Consider the following 22,333-nt stretch of genomic DNA (forward strand, 5'->3'; position numbering starts at 1 on the left):
TTCTCCGATCACCGGCCAGGGGGTGGGCAAAGGCACCCCAGTTCTCCGGTCACGGGCCCTGGGGGCCACCTTTGCCCTGCCACCTGGCTCTTGCCTGCCGCCTGGGTTTCCAATCACCATCAGCAGCAGGCAGCTTCTTCCGTCCTTCCCCTTTTGCCTCCCAGCATTGCGCCTACATATGCAAATTAACCACCATCTTTGTTGGCAGTTAATTTGCATATCGCCCTGATTAGCCAATGGGAAGTGTAGCGAAGGTACGGTCAATTACCATGTTTGTCTATTATTAGATAGGATTTTGTCAGAACTCTTCCCAGGAGGTGCTGCATCTGTCCTACTGCATTACATCAGGAGGCATATAATGTCTGCTCGTCTACCTATGGTGATGTTAAGATGAACAGTCCATACTAAAATAATTAGGGAGGCATATACTGATATTTGCATTAACCTGAAATTCATCAAAAATGAGGTGGATAGACTGTTGAAAACAGGGATTAATATGTGATAAAGCAAGTATAATAAAATGCTAATAGAATCTAGGCAGTGGATATGTAAGTAATCACTATAAAATTCTTTCAAATTTGAAAGCTTTCTTTTTAAAAAAAAATGTTTATATTGATTTTAGTGAGAGAGGAAGGAATAGGGAGAGAAAGAAACATTGATGTGAGAGTGAAACATCCTGCATGCCTCCTGCATGCCTCCTCCTGGGGATCAAGCCCAAAACCAGGGCATGTGCCCTGACTGGAAATGGAATCAGTAACCTTTTGGTGCATGGGACAAAGCTCAACCAACTGAGCAACACTGGCCAGGGCTGAAAGTCTTCTTAATAAAATACTGTGCTGGGGGTGAGGGGATCAGATGGTTTGGGTGTATTTGGCCTAATTACATTCACTATACAGTATCCCTAATGATTTTAGCAGATATTGATGATTGTTACTTAGACCCATTATTTCATTAGGGGATTGTAAAAAATAATTTTCTAGTTCTTTGAATTTTTTAGCTGTGATTCCTGTATAAAGAAAATTTTTCCTTCATCAATTATTTGCTTACATTGAAATATAGTTCCCAAGGAAAAGCAAGATAAATACTTTATTCTTTGCCTTCATTTATCAATTTACAAATTAATGAGTAATGCCCTAACAATCTCCAAAGATGTCCTATATGGGATTTTTTTTTTTGGTAGGGACTAGAATTTTTATAATTTTGATGTGCTTACATCCATGGCAGGCATTATTCCTTTTAATGCTCAAAATGTCCTATGGCCCTTTCAAATGGGCTCCTGAGTATTACTGACATGAACTCATTAATTTCACATAGTTTCCTTATATTCAGGTACAATAAAATGCCCTGAGGCTTATAGTGTACAATTCCTACCCTAGACCACAAATAAACCTTTAATCCTATAAGCTTTGTGTTCTTTTAGTAGGAAATGGTATTTAGAAACTATAATCCAGCACAAATGATGTTTATTGCTACTGGGCTGTCATTGCTTCTTTGCACTGACAGTGAACCTAGCTAGGAATTATCTATTTTTCAAAAAGAGAAAAACAAATCATGAGTTCACACTCATACTTCCAATCAAAATTCAATATACTAGGGTTTATACTCAAGTTCTTTGATTTTATATTTATAATTCTTTTCTTACACTGAAAATTTTGGTGCCTAATCATATTAACCAAATTACTATAACATTTATTACTTATAACTTATCCATATGTGTGTATTTCAAAATAATATACCAAAAGTATCACTAGGAGTAAGACTACTAAATGCAATTTAATATTTTTTGTTTCTTTTTGTCCTGATACATTTTAACCTTAACTGAAGGATAATTTAATGGGACAAATCATTTTTGTATCAGCCTCAAACCATTGTTCCTTAATTGGGAATAATGGGTGATAAGAGCAAAAGCTCAAGTCATATAAATTTTTAGACCATTTCCCCTTCCAACTAGCATCCTGAGACAAAAACATAAGATGTGCATGTGAAAGTCTTCAGGGAAATGATATAAACACAAGAGAAACAAATCACCCCACTGAGTAACATAACACAGGCTCAATGAACTGAAGGAATAAGAGGCCAAGAAAAGAAATCATGACCATAATTCTCATTAAACAGTCACGATAAGTCAGAGCTGACAGGCAGCTGCAAATTTTCTCAGCAGGAGCTGTACTGAAATGCTGCTTAGCAACACCCGAGGCAGATGACAATGAGAAGGATACAAAGAGCTGGAGAATCAGATTTAAACGTGACAATCATACCATCTTACAACCGACTATTCACCAACCAACAACTAATTCTGGTAAAATGGTATAATATGGCACCTGCACTGCTTATGCTTTATTACTTTTATCTCCTATTTTTAAAAAAGCTGGTAAGCCCTGGCTGTGTTCTCAGTGGTTAGAGCATCCGCCCGCCAACAAAGGGTCTCAGGTTCGATTCCAATTCCTGGTCAAGGGCATGTACCTGGGTTGCCGCCAGGTAAGGGCTCCTGTGGGAGGCAACCAATCGATATGTCTCTCTCACATCAATGTTTCTCCACCCACCCCAACCCCCACCCCTCACTTCGACTCTTCTTAAAAAGCAATGGAGAAAATATCCTTGGGTGAGGATTTAAAAAAAAAAAAGCTATAAAAATTATGTCTGAGCCAATAAAATTCAGGCCCTGATTCACATAGTTACTCTACTCTGAAAGCATTTTTGTTTTAATCTTAAAACTTCACAGGCTATTAGGGAGAAAAGCTGTGAGTTAGAGGACCTGTAAAATTCTAGATGATTGTTTTCTTAAATTTGAGTTTCTAATCATTCTCAACTTTTGATGCACATCCATAGAGCATTAAAAAATACAGATGGCCAGCCTTGGCCGGGTGGCTCAGTTGGGTGGGCATCATCCTGTGCACCAAAAGGTTGCCGGTTCGATTCCCAGTTTGCAGGCTATCAAGGTAGGGGGTGTGCAGGAGGCAGCCTATCCACATTTCTCTCTCTGTGGCTCCCTTTCCCTCCCTCTCTCTCTAAAAATCAATTAAGAATGTGTTTTTTAGGGGATAAGGACACGTATGTAATAACTTAATCAATAAAGAAATTAAATAAAAAATAAAAGTAAAAAAAATGTATTTTTTAAATATAGATGCTGCCCTAGCCCATTTGGCTCAGTGGATAGAGTGTCAGCCCACAGACTGAAGGGTCCCGGATTCAATCCCGGTCAAGGGCACGTACCTCGGTTGCAGGCTCCATCCCTGGCCCTGGCATGCGGGAGGCAACCAATTGATGTGACATTGATGTTTCTCCCTCTCTTTGTCTCTCCTCCTCCCTTCCACTCTCTCTAAAAATCAATGAAAAAATATGCTCAGGTGAGAATTAACAACAACAACAATAACAAAAACCACAGATGCCCAGGCTCTAATGAAGTTAAAAACCACTCTGAGACAACATATAAACATTTAAAACAGTTCTTAAAGTTATATGCGCTTAAGAATCGCCTCAGGAGTTTGTTAATAAACATGCCGATTCCCAGGACCTGTGAAAGTGTCGATCCTCTTGGTCTGGTGTGGGCTCAGTAATTGGCATGTTTAACCAGCATTCCAGGTAACACTGAGGCAGGTGTCATCAAACCACAGTCTGAGTAACATTCTTTGAACATTTTTTGGAAAGAATGTAAAGAAACCAAACCAGGCTGGATCCAGAATGTGACGGACACTGACCTGAGTGATGTTTGTGAATATCTGCTCAGACATCCTCTCGCACAGAACAGCCACCAGCTGCAGGACCAGCAGCTTCTGCTCCTGGCCTTCCACCAGAAGAGTCTGGTGCTGTTCTAATTCCAAGAGGCTTTTGCTGGAGAAGTGCTGCGTTTTTAACTCTGCTTTATTTTCCACAGCCACATGAGTCAACTCCTGTCAGTGTAGGAGAAAAGGGAAAGCCTGTAGGACAAAGGGCTCAACAACAGCTAGAAAACTCGGTTTGAAATGTGTATTTAAAGGACTAGTCTGTGTTCACTGCAGCATTATTTATAATAGCCAAAAATTGGAAACAAAAATGTCCAGCGATAAGAAAATGAATAAATTGTGATGTATTTATTATATTGCAACAGTTGAGATAAATGAACTAGGTCTATGTGGATATCAATACAGAGAGCTCTCAAAAGCACTGTGGAGTAAAAAATGTAAGCTGCAGAATAGTACCTATACTATGATACCCTGTGTATGAAAATAATGAAAAACATATACATGAAGAACTAGTTTGAAAGACTTATTTCACCAGTATTTTTATGATCTCCATCACTAGCCTTCCTTGAACTAAAGCCAAATAACATTTCCAAACCCTCTTTAGAGACTATTAGATACTTTCAGCACCACAGCCCCTTTTCCCTAAGATATTTAGAACTAAATTTCTACCAATACATAATTCATTACTGTGGGTTTTGTAGGCTTTTCCCCTACTCTTCATATTGCAAATTTCCTTGGGAAGGTAAAACCTTAACTTACTTAAACGGATCAGGAGAATTCTCACTTCATATTACACAGTGTTTTACAAAGTATCATACTTTAAAAAGATATTAGCTGGTAAGAACATATAATAAATAACTTCAAAATGCAATGGGTATTTAATTTTAAAGCGTGCCTTTAACATTTATGTAAAACGGTTTTTATACTCGTTCAATAGAAACTTACCTGGCCACTGGGTAAAGCTAGCAATAAAACTACTGGTCCGCAATGTGTTAACAATTAATGCTTTAACAGAGTAACTGACAGTTTAGAGCAGTACTTCCCAACTGTGCCTAAGCAATTTTGCTCCCCAGGGGGACATTTAGCAATGTCTGGGGACATTTTTGGTCATCATAATTGGAGGGTGGTACAAGCACCTAGTGGGAAGAGGTCAGAGATGGTGCTAAACACCCTACAATGCACAGGAAGCCCCCAATCCTCACCAGAAGGCCTCCCATCTCCCCTTACCTGCAGCCAGCAAAAATTATCCAACCCAAAATGTCAATAATACCAAGGTGGGAAAACCTTGGTTTAGAGGGGGGGAAAAAAAACAACAACGACGAAAAACACCTTTCATTTTTTTTGTTTTTAAAATAAAAATTTTTAAAGTGTCAAATTAAGAGGACATATATTCTTGTAATGTTATTTATAATGAGTGGGCTGGGCGGAGGGGGTAGATGTGAATGTGGGAGAGGAGAAAGCATCAAAAAAGTACCCCAGCCCTAACCGGTTTGGCTCAGTGGATAGAGCGTCAGCCTGCGGACTGAAAGGTCCCAGGTTCGATTCCGGTCAAGGGCATGTACCTTGGTTGCGGACACATGCCCAGTAGGGGTTGTGCAGGCGACAGCTGATGGATGTTTCTCTCTCATCGATGTTTCTAACTATCCCTCTCCCTTCTTCTCTGTAAAAAAATCAATAAAATATATATTAAAAAAAAAAGTACCCCAACTTCAAATTCTAGAATTATTAGCCCTATTTCACTCCTTGTATTCTCCCACACCCACACCATCCTTAAACTCCACAAACATTCTCTTGGAGTAGGCACTTTATTTAGGGGAAATAATGGAGAAGGTAGAGCTGGAAGACAGGGAATCAGAGGCTTATGGTCTCAAATAGTGCAAATGAGGAGTAACGGTATGGGGTACGGGTTACTGTTGGGAGATTAGGACAACAGGAAGGACAACCACCAGCACCAAGAAGCAAACCCGGAGAAGGTTTTCAAGCGGCTACAAAATGAAATGAGAGAGGCAGCACTGCTAAATCTCCTTTCTAAATACCTGACAAAACAATAGTCAGAAAGGATAAGGGATTACTCTATAGCTGTAAAACCTGCTATTAACTTCAAAAGAGTTCTTACTATGAACACAGAGCAAAGATTAACCCTTTCATAGATCAACAGTTCTGCTTTGGTCATCTCTAAAATTTCAGGGCAAATTACCTTGCAAAGTCATTCAGTTACACGTGTACTGCTGAGGGTAGGATTCTTCTTTTTACCAAACCTCCTAAAACATAAATTACCCTTATATCCTCTGATTATTTATTCTAACAGGCCCTAATTTTAGAACCTAAGATTATGACTGGCTTGAAAATTCAATGGGGCTCCTGATACTACCCTGGAATAGAGTTGACCATGAACTGCACATGTACTGTAGCTCTTACCTTCAAGCAGAAGATGAAGAAGTCACCAGCCAACCCACATTCCTGGCAGTGGGACAGCAAGTCCCCGAGATGCTCTAGCTGGCACTGCTCTGAGGATACCTTCTGGTACAGGGCTTCATCTTCATCACTGCAATGTGGAGTCACATTTATCTTGGGAAGATTGATCACCCAGAGGTTTTTTTTTTCCCTCCCACCCCCAGAGATATATATTTTTTTAAAACCCCATTAATAATATTCTAAAGTAACATGTTATTTTTCCATACAACAAATCATTAAAAAGACCTCAAATTTTTGTTTAAATTATTTTCCCTTTACTCCAGGGGGAAAAAAAAATCCATGTTTGCATATAAAAAAAACTTCTTGTGTATAATTTCAGGAGATTATAGCCCCTTAAAAGTCCATGTGGAGACCCCAGGTTAAGGATCCGGTAGGGATGGAGATTCATTCAAGCACTGCCTATTCACTATCTTTCCTACAATAAAGAGAAACTTTAGTTTCAATAAGAGCTGTTGATTTTGACACATGTGCACTAAGAAGTGCACTAAAGGCTTGTTAAGATAGCAATAAGTTTTAACTACTGATAAGTTAAATACTATAAAATTCTCTATATAGTCACTAAATTGGTCCCTGTTTCAACTGTACCAAAGAAATTTTTAAATAAACATGCCCCCAAATTTTAAACTCTTTCAGTTCAAGGGCATAACCACAGAACCTACTAATGCTCAACAAAACAACTCTCAGTAAAATACTAGCTTGAGTTTGTACTGATAATTGTTTGCAATCAATATGTTTATTTTCCTCAAGTTCATCCTATTGAAAGTGTTCTAAAACTTGGTCAACCATGAATAAAAAAATTAAATTTAAACACTTTAACAAATGACAACATTTTTAATGTGATATGATCTAAATACAGTAGCTGCCACCAGGTAAATACTTTGTGAAATCTGATAAGAATAATTTACAGTCTGAGGTAATAACATCTATACATATCACCCAGAAAATGGAAATAATTTAACCTACACTTGTGAGATGTTGGAGAAATAAATTACCCATTCCAGTAACATTTATTAAGCACCTTCTAATCAATCCCTGGGAGAAACAAACTGTCATTATAAAATTTCTATAAAAGATAGCTATCAAGCAATTTCCCATAGGAAAACGTCTGATTCAGAACACATATACCATTTTGAGAGTGAGAAAGCGCATTGGTTTATGGTGTTGAGGGTGAACATGTGTCTGCCCTTTACTCTGATTCACTGGCAAAGTCTTTGTGAAGTAAGGGGCCGAGCTGTGAGGCTCCAGTAGATTGCACCTACTATTAGCATCGAGGAAAAGCCTGGAGGATTACTAAAGGCCAGGGGAAGGTCAATGGGGAAAAAAAAGGAGACAGATGTACTACTATTTGTAATACTTTAAACAAGAAAATAGAATTTTTTTTAAAAAGGCTCACATTTCATTTAGACACTATAATAAACGGGCGCATGTCAGCTGCTTTTTTGTTTCCTTTCTATCAGCGCCCCTTAGTGGACAAATCACAGAATGGCCTCGGGTACAATTAAATCTGAAGCGAGATAGCAAAGGGTGGTTGGACTCACCAAATGGCCTCTTTGATGGTAACCATAATACCACCTTGAGTGGCAGCTCTAAACTGACACAGAGAATGGAGTGAAGGCACAGATCTGTCCAATCCCGCAAATCCTTTTAGGCTGGCAACTGCTTTGTTCCTCTCCAGTTTCCCCAGAATCCATAATAAGATCTCTTGGCAAAGTGACCTGGCAGAAAAAAGTTATAAATGAGCTTGTCATCTTACTCTATGCATCTAACAAGAGAGAGAGAAAGACTGTCAGGTCCCACTGCATTCTAAATGCTGGCATAGTCACCTAGTTCCACTGAAGTGCAGGAGTGAAAAGAATGCTTCTTACAAATATCCTGAAATTCAATGAGTGACTGACGGATCTTTGGCTCTAGAAATAAATGTGATATGACATATGAGCCCCATGTGAATGTATTTTTTGTAATCAAAGTGTACCCACTGCCTTTGGATTAGGCACTGTGAAAGAAAGTTTACACTGATGAAACCATCACTACCAATGGGACCAATAGCTGGCGACCAAGAAACAGCATACCAACAAATTCTTGCTGATTCCTTATCCCCTTTTCAACTAGGAGAGGAATGGAATAAACATTTGCCTCTCCCTTCTCAGTCTCTGATGTGGACATGACAGTGCTATGAGGACTTGGGTTTCAAAACTAAAACAAGAGTTATTATATGGATGGTCCATTAAAGCCAAATTCACATATATAGTCTCCATCTCACACTGCCCTTTCTATTGTCACTTCCCATATGGCTTTGGGCTACAATGATGCGCTAACCAAAAGTTAGAGTCAAAGGCAATATGTAAGCTTTGACTAATATGCAAGACAGTGCAGTTGACCCTTGAACAATGTGGGGGTTAGGGATACCGACCCCCCCCACACACACACAGTAAAAATACATGTATAAACTTTTGACTCCCTGAAAACTTAAGTTGTCCCTCTATATCCTTGGGGGATCAATTCTAGGATCCCCTGCAAATACCAAAATCTGAAGATGCTCAAGTCCCCTATATAAAATGGCACAGATTGCCCTAGGCAGTTGGCTCAGTGGATAGACCGTCAGCCTCCGGACCAAAGGGTCCCGGGTTCGATTCCAGTCAAGGGCACATACCTCAGTTTACGTGCTCCTCCCCAGCCCGGGCCCTGGTCTGGGCGTGTGCAGGAGGCAACCAATCGAAGTGTTTCTCTTACATGGATATTTCTCTCTGTCTTTCCCTCTCTCTTCCACTCTCTCTAAAAATCAATGGAAAAATATCCTCGGGTGAGGATGATAATAAATAAATAAATTAATAAATAAATAAATAAAATGGCATAGATTAATGTACAGTCAGCCCTCCACATCCACAGATCCCAAGCTAGATTAATGTATAGTCAGCCCTCCACATCCACAGATCCCAAGCACAGACTGAAAACAGTACAGGTATTTATTGAAAAAATCGTCTATAGACCCACACAGTTCAAACCTAAGTTATACAAGGGTCAACCATACTTTCCTTCACCCCTTGGTGATGATGGTAGCTTTCTATTTGCTAAACAGTTTAATGCACAATTAATCTTCATAATAACTCAATGAAGAAGGTACCATTATTGTATATCAGATTACATATAGGTTATTTCCAAACACCAAAAATCAGAATTCTGTATGACTTTAGAAAGGATATAAACTCTTATAAGGAGAAAGAAACCACATAAGTAGCTGTGAAAATAGAGCTGATAAAAAAGGAGTCCTACTTAAATCCCAATACAAAAGGTTATTTTCTGGATGACTAAGAAACCCCTTCATTCTAAACTATCCTGTGCAGCACTAACACCAAATCCAAGTCTAAATTACAGAGTCTATATTCAGATCCAGATTTCCCGAGCTTGATTCCTAGCTCCCCACGAGGTAGTTATGAACCATCCTCTATTTCCTCCTTCCTAGACATGTAATTCCAGTATTTTTCACTGGTTAAACAGGGGCATGTTCATACATGTAAATATTCATCTCTGATGTCTAGGACTGAGGCTGAGGCAAGTCATTTTAAAACCTACACCCAATCCCCTGCAATTTACAAAGCTCTCTCTTTTCTAGATGAGCAGAATAAGAAGGTTCTCAAATGTTTTCCTGACTGAAAAGAAAAAATCCTATATAATAAAAGGGTAATATGCAAATCAACAGAACAGCAAAATGACCGGTCGCTATGACGTGCACTGACTACCAGAGGGCAGACGCTCAACACAGAAGCTGCCCCCTGGTGGTCAGTGTCCTCCCACAGCGGGAGCGCTACTCAGCCACAAGCGGCAGTGGTGGGAGCCTCTCCCACCTCCGTGGCAGCGCTAAGAATGTCCGACAGACATCCCCCAAGGGCTCCCAGACTGCTATAGGGCGCAGGCCGAGCTGAGGGACACCCCCACTCCCCTCGAGTGCACAAATGTCGTGCACCAGGCCTCTAGTTAATTATAAGGTGACATGTTAAATTCAAAATAAGAACAAGAGCAACATGCAAGAGAAGACTTCACTATTTATAAACAAGTAAGTTTCTCTGGTTGTTTACCTTATGTGAGACACGCTCTGCTTGGTAAAGCAGTAGAGAGAAAACAGCACTCCCAAGACGGGAAGCAGGGAATCCACCAAAACTGTTAAAGGCTCATTCCCCACCACGTACACCTAGGGAAAAGGAAAAGGAGAGAGTAACTGCAAAGCCAGAGGAATGGGAATCAAACAGCATACACTTATTACCAGGGCTCAGAGTCTTACCATAAGCAACACACTAGTGCTAAGACAAACAATTTTTAGCTCTAAGGCCAATGAAACCATTTGAGATTGACAGACAGGCTGAAACACATGGAGGGAGACTGGGCTGCAGCTCTTTTGTGTGCGCAGCCTAAAAAACTGCTGGGCAAAATGGGTAAATTGACCCATTTTCTGACCCCTTACTTTCCTACTTTTGATTACCTCTGAGTCTCCTAATCTGCCTATTATTCATCTGTACAATAATTCTCTTACTGCTGAAGGCCCTGCTCTTAGAAACTAACAAGCAATCAATGCCATATAGAAAAAGTTAAACCTAGTTTGAAAAAAAAACCACAAAAAAAAAAACATAGCTTGCTCTAGATCTGTCACTCTTAAAATGTTACTGGCAAAATGGTATGTCCTATTCTCTCCAAGTCAATAGATGTTCAAAGAAGTTATGCTGTGTATCTAGATCTGCGTTAGCCTTATAGGGTGAAGTGTGTGGGGATGCTGATTTTTATTAACAATAATTATGGTACATATTTTTTGAATATCCACTGGGATCAAAGTACTGTCCTAGGTAGTGAATATAAAAATGAATAAGAGTCATCTCTCAGACTGCTTGTGATCTAACAAGAATAAAACAAGTAAACAATTATAATAACAATAACTCAAGGTGGGTAACTTAAAGTATCTTAAGAAGTGCAAAATACTATTCAAAACTCCAGTCAAACATACTAGGATTTCAAAATGTAAATATTTTACAATAAATTAATTAAAGCCCGATAATGTGGACAGTGATAACGGTGGATAAAAGGAGAGGGGAAAAAAGAAACTGACAATGATTATACTCTTAGTATGTGTTCCAGGAACTGTGCTGGGGTTTTTATCTTCTAGGTACTGTTAGATTCTTTAAAGAGTTAGCTCATGAAAATGAAAGCAATCTCACAATGTCAGTATTAGCAGCCTTTTTTAAAGGGTGAGGAAAGGAAAGCTTAAAGAGGCCCTTATTTACAGAAAGTATTGAGGCAAGAATCAATACTGCTTATGGGAAACTACAGGTCACAGAGGCACAAAGTGGAAAAATCTCTGTGCTTTTCCAGAGAATCCTGTCCCTTTAAATCAACCCTAATTTTTCACCCTCCTTAAGTCTCCCAACTCCTCTATGGAGCTCGATAACCAAGGAGCCAGCTTCCTGTGCATGATCTAATCTCCATAAGCCCAACTAAATGAAGTGCAGTGTTCAGAAGTAATATGCAGGCCTAATTATATATCACCAATTACAGGAGGTACAAAACAGATTGCCCAGATAACGTAAGAGCCCATTGTTCGGCTTTGGATTCTGTGTTCCCAGAGGTAATCCCTACGGAGCCATCCTTCCTTACCAGCATCTTTTGTACATTACAAAACAAAGAACAAAAAACACACAGATGGGGTTAAATCTTTATTATTTACTGGCTTGATGGGGCCCAAACACCTAAAACTTTAACATGAACTCAATCAAGCACATTTCCCAGGGGTATAAGTTGTTGTTGATAAATTCCTCCAATTTTTAAATCCTCTCCTTATACTTTCCTGTATTTTATTAACAAGAAAGAAGTACTACTTTTATATTTAGGAAAAACTGTACAGCTATTTATACATATGTTATTTATTGTTATCTAAAGCTTCAGCAAATGCTTATTGAGCATCAATTGTGTGCCAGGCATACAGAAGTGAACAAATTGTCTGCGTCTACATTCTAGTGGGGGGGACAGTGAATAAACAACAGATATAATATCAGGTAGTGACAAGTGTGATGAAGAAAAACAAAACAGGTTACAGGGATAGAGAGTGACGAGAGGAAGGGCATGTGGAAAGAGAGGGAAATTAATAATTCCTATCAACTCATCAACTAATAATTCATTAAATTCACAGATAGGAATAGAGAAATGGATTTTTTTCAAAGTGGAACAATTTAGCAATAAAGACTCCTTTGGCTCAATCTGATCAATAATTTTCTCTCTATCTCAAAGAACTTTAATGGCCTCTGCTTGACACATAACAGTATTGTCACCTTCCTTCCAATGTTAATAGTAAATTCTTCCTTGTATTGTGCCCAAATCTACCTTTCTTTAAATTTCCTTAATGAAAGTATTTTCCAAAAGTTTTGGACTAGCCATCTAAAAAAAAATCATCAAAATCCAGTTTCTGTTCTCCGCCTAATAGACTGCTCTGCATCTTAATGACTAGATTGTATTTTGTAGTTGAAAGACAGGCAGTGGTACTTATTAAATTGACCCATCAAGTTCTTCTTCCATAGGCCAGCTATGTATTTGACTGTTCAACTATTCATTCATTCATTCATGCAAATATTTATTAAGCATCTAACAACTATTAGTGACTTTTCTCCTCTGAATTCCAATAGCATTTTAAAGCTTCTAACCTATAATCAATCTTTGAATATATAGTTATCTCTAACCCAGCTGTGGGCAAACTACGGCCCGCGGGCCGGATCCGGCCCGTTTGAAATGAATAAAACTAAAAAAAAAAAAAGACCGTACCCTTTTATGTAATGATGTTTACTTTGAATTTATATTAGTTCACACAAACACTCCATCCATGCTTTTGTTCCGGCCCTCCGGTCCAGTTTAAGAACCCATTGTGGCCCTCGAGTCAAAAAGTTTGCCCACCCCTGCTCTAACCTCTTCATCTAGCCTTGAAGGCAAAAGTCAAATTTCCTACTTCAGCACCTATCAGAGGACATGATTATGTTGTGTTACCTCAATTTTTGGTAAATAAGCAGTTTTTTAAAATATGTTTTTATTGATTTTTAGAGAGAGGGGAAGGGAGAGAGATAGAGAGAGAGAAACATCAGTGATGAGAGAGAAACATCAATTGGCTGCCTCCTGCATAACACCTTCTGGGGATCGAGCCTGTAACTCAGTCAGGGGTGATGAAAAAGTTCAGAAACCAGAGAGTGGTGATGGTTGTACAACATTGTGAATGGACTTAATGCCACTGAATTAAAGTGTCTAAAATGGTAAATTTTATGTTGTGTGTATTTTACCACAGTTTAAAAAAGAACAAAGCATTGTACTCCATGACCTCCCATACTCACTCCCCTTGTTTATAATAATATTTTCAATGCTTCAGTTCCTAACCCATACCAACTTTCTCCTAGCTGTCCCCCACCCCACCCCCCATAATCAGTAGACCCCAGCTAGTCAGGCTATTAATAACTCTATTCCTGCAATCTGCAAAAGAGAGCTGGAGTTCCTGAGTGGCACCATGGACAGCAGCTTCTGTACCACTTCCTCTTCCTCCTACTGAGTATCTAATATAGTCCCTTTCTACCAAGTCTTCTGGTGGATCTCCAGGGCCATATCCTAGCCAGTCCTTTCCAACGACAGCTCCTTCCTTCCAATCTCTTGCCTCATACTAAACTCACATGCAGGTTCACAGTTTGGTCTGCGCCTAACATGCAACATTAACCTCTACTTATACTTCCAAAGTAGACTCTGGTTGCTTCCCCCTTAACTGGACTTCCCAGATTATTGACTTGTACCTGGAGTTTAGTGACCCATAAAGGAGCACAGGAGGATGACTGACTGAACTATGATCTCTGGTGCCAACAATGACAATGAACAAATGCTCTAGAAAACAAAAACACAAAAACAGTCCTTCCAGTGAAGTCATACTACATATAAAGGGAACTGCTGAGCCAGTCTCCTCCACACCAGGCTGGTGACAGCACCAACTGAAGAAGCAGTCAAGGCACAATAGGAAAGCTGCTTCCTCCCCTCTGAGGGAGGGAGAACTCTACTGCACCATCTCTGTGCCCTAACATCCAGGCATTGTGAAATTTCCTTAGACTGTGCTTATGTGTTATCTCTTTCTAGTTGGGGTTCCTCTCTCCTCACCTGGAGGCAAAGTGGGATGGGAATTCAAGTTTTGAAACACAATTCAATACTTCATATATTATTTCTACCTGTGGTAAAAATGTTCCGTATCATTAGAAAGTTTCCTTTTTTCAGCAGTATAACTATTGGGCATGTTTCGCATAGGATTGTTTGTAAATACTTCCACTGTCCAGTTGTGAGATGTAACACAAATTGAGTCTCAGTTTCCTTATGTGGAAAATAATGGGGTTGGATTAATCAAGTTTTAAGGCCTCTTTCAGGTTTAATCGAGCATTCTCTGACTTGATTGCAAGTTTGCTCATTTTCTTCTATACCTTTCTGGTACCTTGGCCATTAAGAGGTAAGACTAGTTGGGGGGAAAAAGAACCATCTTTCCCCACCCAAAATTTTTTGAAACACTGAATCTTCAATTTGACCAAAATTTCTATCCCTTCCAGACACACTTTCTGTTCTATCAGTTATGAACTTAGTACTTTAAAGATGAAATCCTATTTAGTTGAAATGTTTTATGTATCTGTACAGCCAGGGATCACCAAACAAAAGACCCTGGAAAAGCTGAAGCAGAGAAGGGTACCTTTTCAGTCCTTTGGTGTAAAAAAGGTACCTTTTCAGTCCTTTGGTGTAAAAAAGCTCCTCTGTGAGTAAGTCAAATGGTGCTTTGCAGCTAAACTTCCATATCTAGCTGTGGCTTTTCGAGTATAAATGTGTAGGACAAAGCTGTCAGGCAAAATAAGAGAACAGTATGATTCTATAAAAACCATTATCGGCTCAGAACAGATTAGAAGAGGAAACAGATGGGTACCAGTGATCCCACTGGCAGCCTGGGGATTTCCTCATTCCTTTCTGGGGATTTCCACATTCCTTCCTGAATGCATCTCGGCTTTCCATCACAGAGCCAGCCATGAGAGAAGGCGCCCGCGGTTAAGCCTTACAACCCTTCATTCAAGCTTAGAGGACGGCTGCTCTAACAAGTAGCAGAGGCGTGTTTCTGGGTACTTAATTATACACAGAGCGCACATTACTGTAACTCTTTGCTTGACTGGGAGCTCCTTGAAGGCAGCAACTGGCTTAATCATTTCTGCATTTGTAAACTTCAGAGTGTCAGGCACTTAGTAGGTAGTTGGTAAATTTTTTTTTGGTGACTAAGTAACTGATTCAAAGAATGAATGAACAAAGACTGACTGGTGTTTACTTTCTCAAAAGCTCTACTTTTGTGGAGAAGTTACAAGCACTCTGTATTTTCATTTAAAAAACACACACACAAAAAAAACAACTTATAGCTAGAAGCTACTCAATCAATGCAAATTAACTGAACAGAACAGAACTTCAGCCATGAAAGGGAGAGCAGATTGGACAAAAGAGGGCTTGACTTTTCCATATTGGCTTGTTCAGTGCCTATCTTCAATGTCTGAAGGACTGAATTTCTCTGGCAGGCTTGACTAGAAATTTAAATAAAAAGGAAAGGAAAAACTCACAAGAGTCAAAATGGTCAAAAGTATTAAGAATAAACATGTGTTTTCTTTTTTAAAAATTAAATGTATTGGGGTGACATTGGTTAATAATATCATATGGGTTTTAAGTGTATATTTCTATGATACATGATTTGTACTAGTATATTGGATTGTGTGCCCACCACCCAAAGTGAAATCATCTTCTGTCACCATATCTTTGGCCCTTCTTGCCCTTTATAAATGTTTCTGTTTCAAAGCAAAACAAAACAGAAAGCAGTCCTCACAAGATCCATCTTGCATTTCATAGACTCCCATTACATTGTTAAGCACATGCTGAGTAACTGAAAAAGCACTGGGAAGTCAGGAGTCAGGAAACTGGGTGTGCCACCCATGTGATTGCCCAAAATCACATATCAAGTGAGTGAACATGGATAAGACATTTAAAGCTCCCTAGATCTCATTTCCTCATTTATAATGTAGGCACTAAGCTTTTAGCGTAAGGACCAAGTAAGATAATTCATGTTAGAACATTCTGTAAAATATACAACCTTATGCAAATGTTAAATTTATTTCTAAATATTTTATTCTCACTGATGCTACTGTAAATGGAACTGTCTTCTTAGTTTATGGCCTTATCTTTCACAGGGATGTACAAGTGTGGAAATAAAAACATGATGAGTCTATTCAGAATCAAGCTGACTTAATCCTAACACTGAAATCCAGTACAGGCTGAAACTTGATTTTACCTGTTAAGTATTAAACTAGCTAAATGCTGCCTTCTAAAATATCACAGTGATCCTTTTGATAGTAATGTTCCAGAACTTCTAATGTACTTACTGAGTTTAAATAAGACTTGTGAGAGGCAGAAGAACAGGACAAGCTACCTAATATAGCATTTTGTACTATTCATGTTTTCAGAGCATATTGCATAAAATTATCCTTTAAAATAAGAATTTCCCTGAACCAAAAAGGAACTGACAGTTTTTTGAGCACCTATTATGTATTAAAGCATACAATGAACCTACCAAAATTTACCTTATTCACCCCCACAACTCGTGTTAAAGACTTCACCTAAAGTCACATTGATAGTCAACCCTGGAGCCAGATTCTAACCCAGGTCTGACTCAAAGGGGCAGGCGCTTGTCACGACACTATACCAGAATCTGAACTGCAGCATTTTGAAAATCTAACACTTGCACATCCCACAGCTTCGAAGGATGCTTCTTTCAGTCCTTTGCATGTTATTCAAGGCCACAGTTCAATTAAAGATGGAAACATCAAGAAAGAATGACTCAGAAAGAATGACAACCACAGATGGAAGGGAGGGTAACTTAAAGCCTTTTGCACTTCTTAAACTTATACCATGTGCAAATATTATCTTTTCTAAATACAGAAAGAGTGAGAGAAAGACAGAAGGAAGAAAAGATGATGGAAATGAGAATGAGGAAAATAAAATAATTAGTTACCTTCTAGCCTTTCCTACCCTAAAATTTCTTCCAGCTTTAGGGAGTCTCGGCAAGTACTATAAGGAATACTAAAAGGAAACATCCCCTACATAACCCTACTCCTCCTCCAACCCAAGTCCAATATCAGATTCTGGCCAGTTCTCTTAAAACCAAGAAAATACCCAAGTCAGAAAGAAGTGGAATTATCTTATCCTGCCTTACCCAGAACCAATCTCTATGCAATCTAAGCCTCTCTTCACCCCTGTAGGCAAAGAAAGACCATTTATCCCTCTCATACCAGGAAGGACAAAAGAATTTCAGCATTTTAGGACTTGGGCCTCAGACATTCAGAGTCAGAGGAAATAGAATAGGAAGCCAATGAACTAAAAGTTATTTGAGCTGCATATCTCCTTTTTGGCTTAGATAATTTTACCAGAGGTAAGGTACACAACATAGAAATGATGATGAGAGTTATTATGCAGATGAAGTAGAAGTAACTATGCCAAGTTTCAATTCAATTCCACGAGCACCTATATATATACACCTCTATTGGTGAGAACTTCCCACTTGGCCCACCAGAGCCATACGGCTCCACTCGCTGTGTGTATGAAGGATGCAAGCGCAGAAAGGCCTTTCCTTGTCATTGTTCCCACCATAAAATTTTCATTCAGAGAGCTGAATTGAACATTTTAAATGTGTGAATTGTGTGGTATGTGAATTATATCTTAATAAATCTGTTAAAAAGAAAAGGAGAGAGAGAGAGCGAGACAACCAGAGCTGGAAATGTTCCCAAATGCCTCTCTAAAATTAAACACCCTCTTGTTACCCAGTGAGTTGCTGAATCAATTCAACCATCCCAGATGTTTTCCTTATTTCCTGCCGTTGAGCTGTACTCTATAATTTAGTATTAGCAGAAAGTTAATAAAGACACATCCTTTGTAGCTAAATTTTACACAATGTTTACCATTTCCCTCCAACATACACATTTCCTCTGTTTTCCCACTGCAGCTGAGCTGCCAAAACTTTGTAAGAGAATAATTACCCTTCTACACCCCTTCTGCTTTCACGATAGTCCCAATCCTTGTGCATAATCAAGTGTTTACAGCAAATTGTTTTGCTTGCCTCTCCAGGAGGTTTTAATTCAACAAACTAGAAGTGGATTGCCCCCCATTTGGGGGGCAATAGTAGGATTTGGGAGTGGTGTGGGGTTTCATTTTGGGTAATGAAATATCCTAAAATAAGATAGTGAGGACAGCTGCACAAATCTGTGAATATACTAAAAAACCCATTGATTTGCATACTTTAAATGAGTGAACTATACAATATGTAAATTATATCTTATACAGCTGTTTTTAAAATTGATTTTACTCTACATCCAAATGTCCATCAACTAATGAACAGATGAACAAAATGTGATATAGTCATACAATAGAATATTACTTAACAAAAAAAGAGACAAAATATTGATATATGCAACATATGAAACTCAGAAACATTATGCTAAGAGAGAGAAGCCAGCCACAAAACACCAAAGAGCACATACTGCATGATTCCCTCATACAAAATATCCCCAAAAGGCAAATCCAGAGAGACAGAGAGCAGATTAGTGGTTGCCTGGGGCTGAGAGTGGGAAGAGGAAGTGATTGTAAATAGGCACAAGGCATCTTTAGGGAGTGATGGAAATGTTCTAAAACTGTATTGTAATAGTTTCACAACTCTGTAAATTTACTAACAATCATTGAATTGTACAATTTAAACATTAGTTTATGGTCTGTAAAGTATACCTCAATAAAGCTGTTTTTAAAAAGAAAGTACTCTAAAAGAGGCCAATAACACAATTTTTTAATGGACAAACTATATGAACAATTTACAGAAGTGAAAATATGAACAATTTACAGAATGAACTAAAAGCACAAAGTGATGCTTAACCTCACTAGTAATAAGAGAACTAACTGCTAATTAAAACTATAATGTACCAAACAGATTAGCAAAAACTCCATGGAAACAACTCAAATGTCTACCAATAGAAAAATAAACAAATATATGATGATATAATCACATAATGGAATAACATCTAGTGGCGAAAATGAATGAATTGATGTCACATACATTGCAATGCCATTAAAATAAATTTAAAATCATGTACAATGACACTACAAATAGCTTAAGGGATAGTAAGTACAAATTCAGGATAGTGATCCTTTCAAGTAGAGAATTTTCAGCTGAGTGATGGGTGCATAAGCGTTTTACTCTTCATATTTTTTGTATGTTTGAACTATTTCATAATAAACTAAAATTTGAAAATTTACTCTAAAAATGTTTAATTTATGCCCTAGCCAGTTTGGCTCAGTGGATAGTGCGTCAGCCTGTGGACTGAAGGGTCCCTGGTTTGATTCTGGTCAAGGGCACATGCTCGATCCCCAGTAGTGGGTGTGCAGGAGATAGCCAATTAATGACTTTCTCTCATCACTGATGTTTCTATCTCTCTCTCCCTCTACCTTCCTCTCTGAAATCAATAAAAAAATAAAAAATAAATAAATAAATTTACTACCATAGAAAAAAAATGAGATATGTGGAATATAAAATTTTAAATTATTGAGAAATAATTCACATGCCATAAAATTCACTCTCTTAAAATATGCAATCCAGTAGCTTTTAGAATATTACAAGGTTGTATAACAATCACCACTGTCTAATCCAAGAATATTTTCCTTACCTCAAAAAGAAACCCCATCCCCATTAGCAGCTACTCCCAATTCTCTATCTACAATTCCTAGCAACCACTAACCTACTTTCTATTTCTATGAATCTACCTATCCTGAACATTTCAGATAGATCGAATCATACAATGTGTGGTCTTTTGTGACTGGCTTCTTTTTAAATATTTTAAATCAGAATTTTTTTTAAAATCCTCATCCGAGGATATTTTCCCATTGATTTTTAGGGAGAGTGGAAGAAAGAGGGAAAGACAGAGAGAAACATTGATGTGAGAGGGGCACATCAATTGGTTGCCTCCTGCATGGCCCCAACCAGGACCTGGGTCAGCGAGGAGCCTGCAACTGAGATACATGCCCTTGACCGGAATCGAACCCAGGAGGGTTCAGTCCGCAGGCCAACACTCTATCCACTGAGCCAAACCAATTAGGGCTTAAATTATAACTTTTAAATTCATCTATATTGTTGCATGTATCCATACTCCATTCCTTTTTATGGCTAAAAAATACTCCATTATGTAAATATATCACATTTATTTATCCATTGATAGACTTTTGGGTTGTTTCCATATCTGGGCTATTTTGAATAGTGCTGCTATGAATATTCTTGTATAGATTTTTATGTGAACATGCTTTCATTTTTCTTGGGTATACACCTAGGAATGGAACTTCTGGGTCATATAACTCCATGTTTAACTTTGTGAGGAACTGTCAAACTATTTTCCAAAGTGGCTGTACCTTTTTACGTGGAGCATAGTTTTGAAAGCTGTTTATTCTTGTAAATATTTTTCATTTATAAATTTATTGAAATAAACTTTAAAAAGAAATATTTACCCCAAGCCTAACACAATGGATTTTATTTATGACTAAAAATATATATCCTATATATATATATCATATAATCATAGAGGATATACAATTTACTTTTTTTTCATTTTCAGTATATATTCAGGTAGTCATTTGCAGGATCCATTTATTCAGACTTCTTTATGATGGTAATTACTATCAAAAGCTATAAAATACATTCAAAATGTTCATATACTTTATGAAGCCTACAGTACTGTATTCAATTTCTGTCAATTTCTTTAAAAGGCACGCTTTCATCAGTGGCATGTGCTAGTTAGAGAATATAAACTGTTTAACATTCAGATAAATGATGAAAACTGACGATTTCAAAATGTATCAGTTTTTTTTCACTAACAGCTTATAGTTTCCAGTTTCAAAAAGTGAAAAGATTTTGATGATTTGGAATAATTTAAGATTAACCATTCCAATTCTTAAAGAACCAATTAAAAAGGCAAAATTATTTTTAAAGACTAAGTAAAAATATTCACTAAAAACATTAGTGACTCAAATTACCAACCTTAAATACATCCTCAATACATCTACTAAGTTCTTCTTCTGTCACCAAAATGGTCCCTGGCACCATGTCACTCTCTGGAATCTCTAGAGAACAAAAACCAAAATTACCCACACTCAAGCCAACAGAAATAGCATGTCATTTTTTTTTGCCATTTTTTGAATAATATACTGATTCTAGGATAGATTCCTATTAAATATATAAAGGAATTTTAAGTATTTACTCAACTATTATGTTTGTCATGTCTGATTAATTTCACTTCACCAAGACTCAGTCTGGTGAAGTTTTACTATGCAAAAGAATTAGATTTTTTCCATGACTTCACATCTCCCACCACATACACCCAGAAAAATTCACACTACAAAATGACTTCTACACAAAGTCTACACAGACCTAAATTTGGTTTAACCATAACACCCAACATTTTTTTCTTCATTTTTAACCTTAGGAACTACTATCTAGAAAAAAAAATTTTTTTAATCACCAAGAGTGCTATAATGATACTCAGTATCCCAGCATTAAACTCAATAAAGCTATACATACTAAGGGAAGTGTTGAAACTGTCAATCTTTTAAGACATTAAAACAGAACTAAACACACTGGCCAAATATGGGGAAAATCTGAGCATCAAAATAAATGACAGAAATGTTTGGTAAACAATTAAAAAAGAATCTAAATATCTATATTGATATTTAAATAATAATTTTTTAAAGGGGCAAGGCAGGAAGAAAGAAAAGCTCTTCTTTACAGAATACTAACTAACAAAATAGAAATAACAAAAGAAATAGTCACCATTTTACTGGTAAGACTCATCAATGGATTCTAAACCATAGTATGAAAGACTATTGGGAAATAGTATTCACACAGACTATCACACAGTCTCAGACTATCATGACATAGCTTACTTATTAATTACATAGGGAGGACAGTATTTTACAAGGGAGAAATCTGTGTGCTACTGCATTAACTAAATTATCAAATATAACATTGCTAATAATGGGATAAAGTGATT

At 37.8% G+C, this 22,333-nt stretch overlaps 1 protein-coding gene across 1 annotated transcript in view; it reads right to left on the reverse strand.

Moving 5' to 3' along the window:
- Positions 1-22,333, reverse strand: part of TANGO6 (transport and golgi organization 6 homolog) — a 144,417-nt gene that overhangs the window by 99,313 nt on the left and 22,771 nt on the right. The window contains exons 7-11 of the mRNA XM_005881224.2: positions 21,325-21,407; positions 10,271-10,383; positions 7,736-7,912; positions 6,141-6,267; positions 3,699-3,890 (exon numbers count right to left, since the gene is read on the reverse strand). Of these exons, the coding sequence (XP_005881286.1) occupies positions 3,699-3,890; positions 6,141-6,267; positions 7,736-7,912; positions 10,271-10,383; positions 21,325-21,407 (692 nt within the window). The remainder of the gene's footprint in view (positions 1-3,698; positions 3,891-6,140; positions 6,268-7,735; positions 7,913-10,270; positions 10,384-21,324; positions 21,408-22,333) is intronic.

Source organism: Myotis brandtii, unplaced genomic scaffold (assembly GCF_000412655.1).
Source record: "Myotis brandtii unplaced genomic scaffold, ASM41265v1 scaffold670, whole genome shotgun sequence".
Lineage (NCBI taxonomy): Eukaryota > Metazoa > Chordata > Mammalia > Chiroptera > Vespertilionidae > Myotis > Myotis brandtii.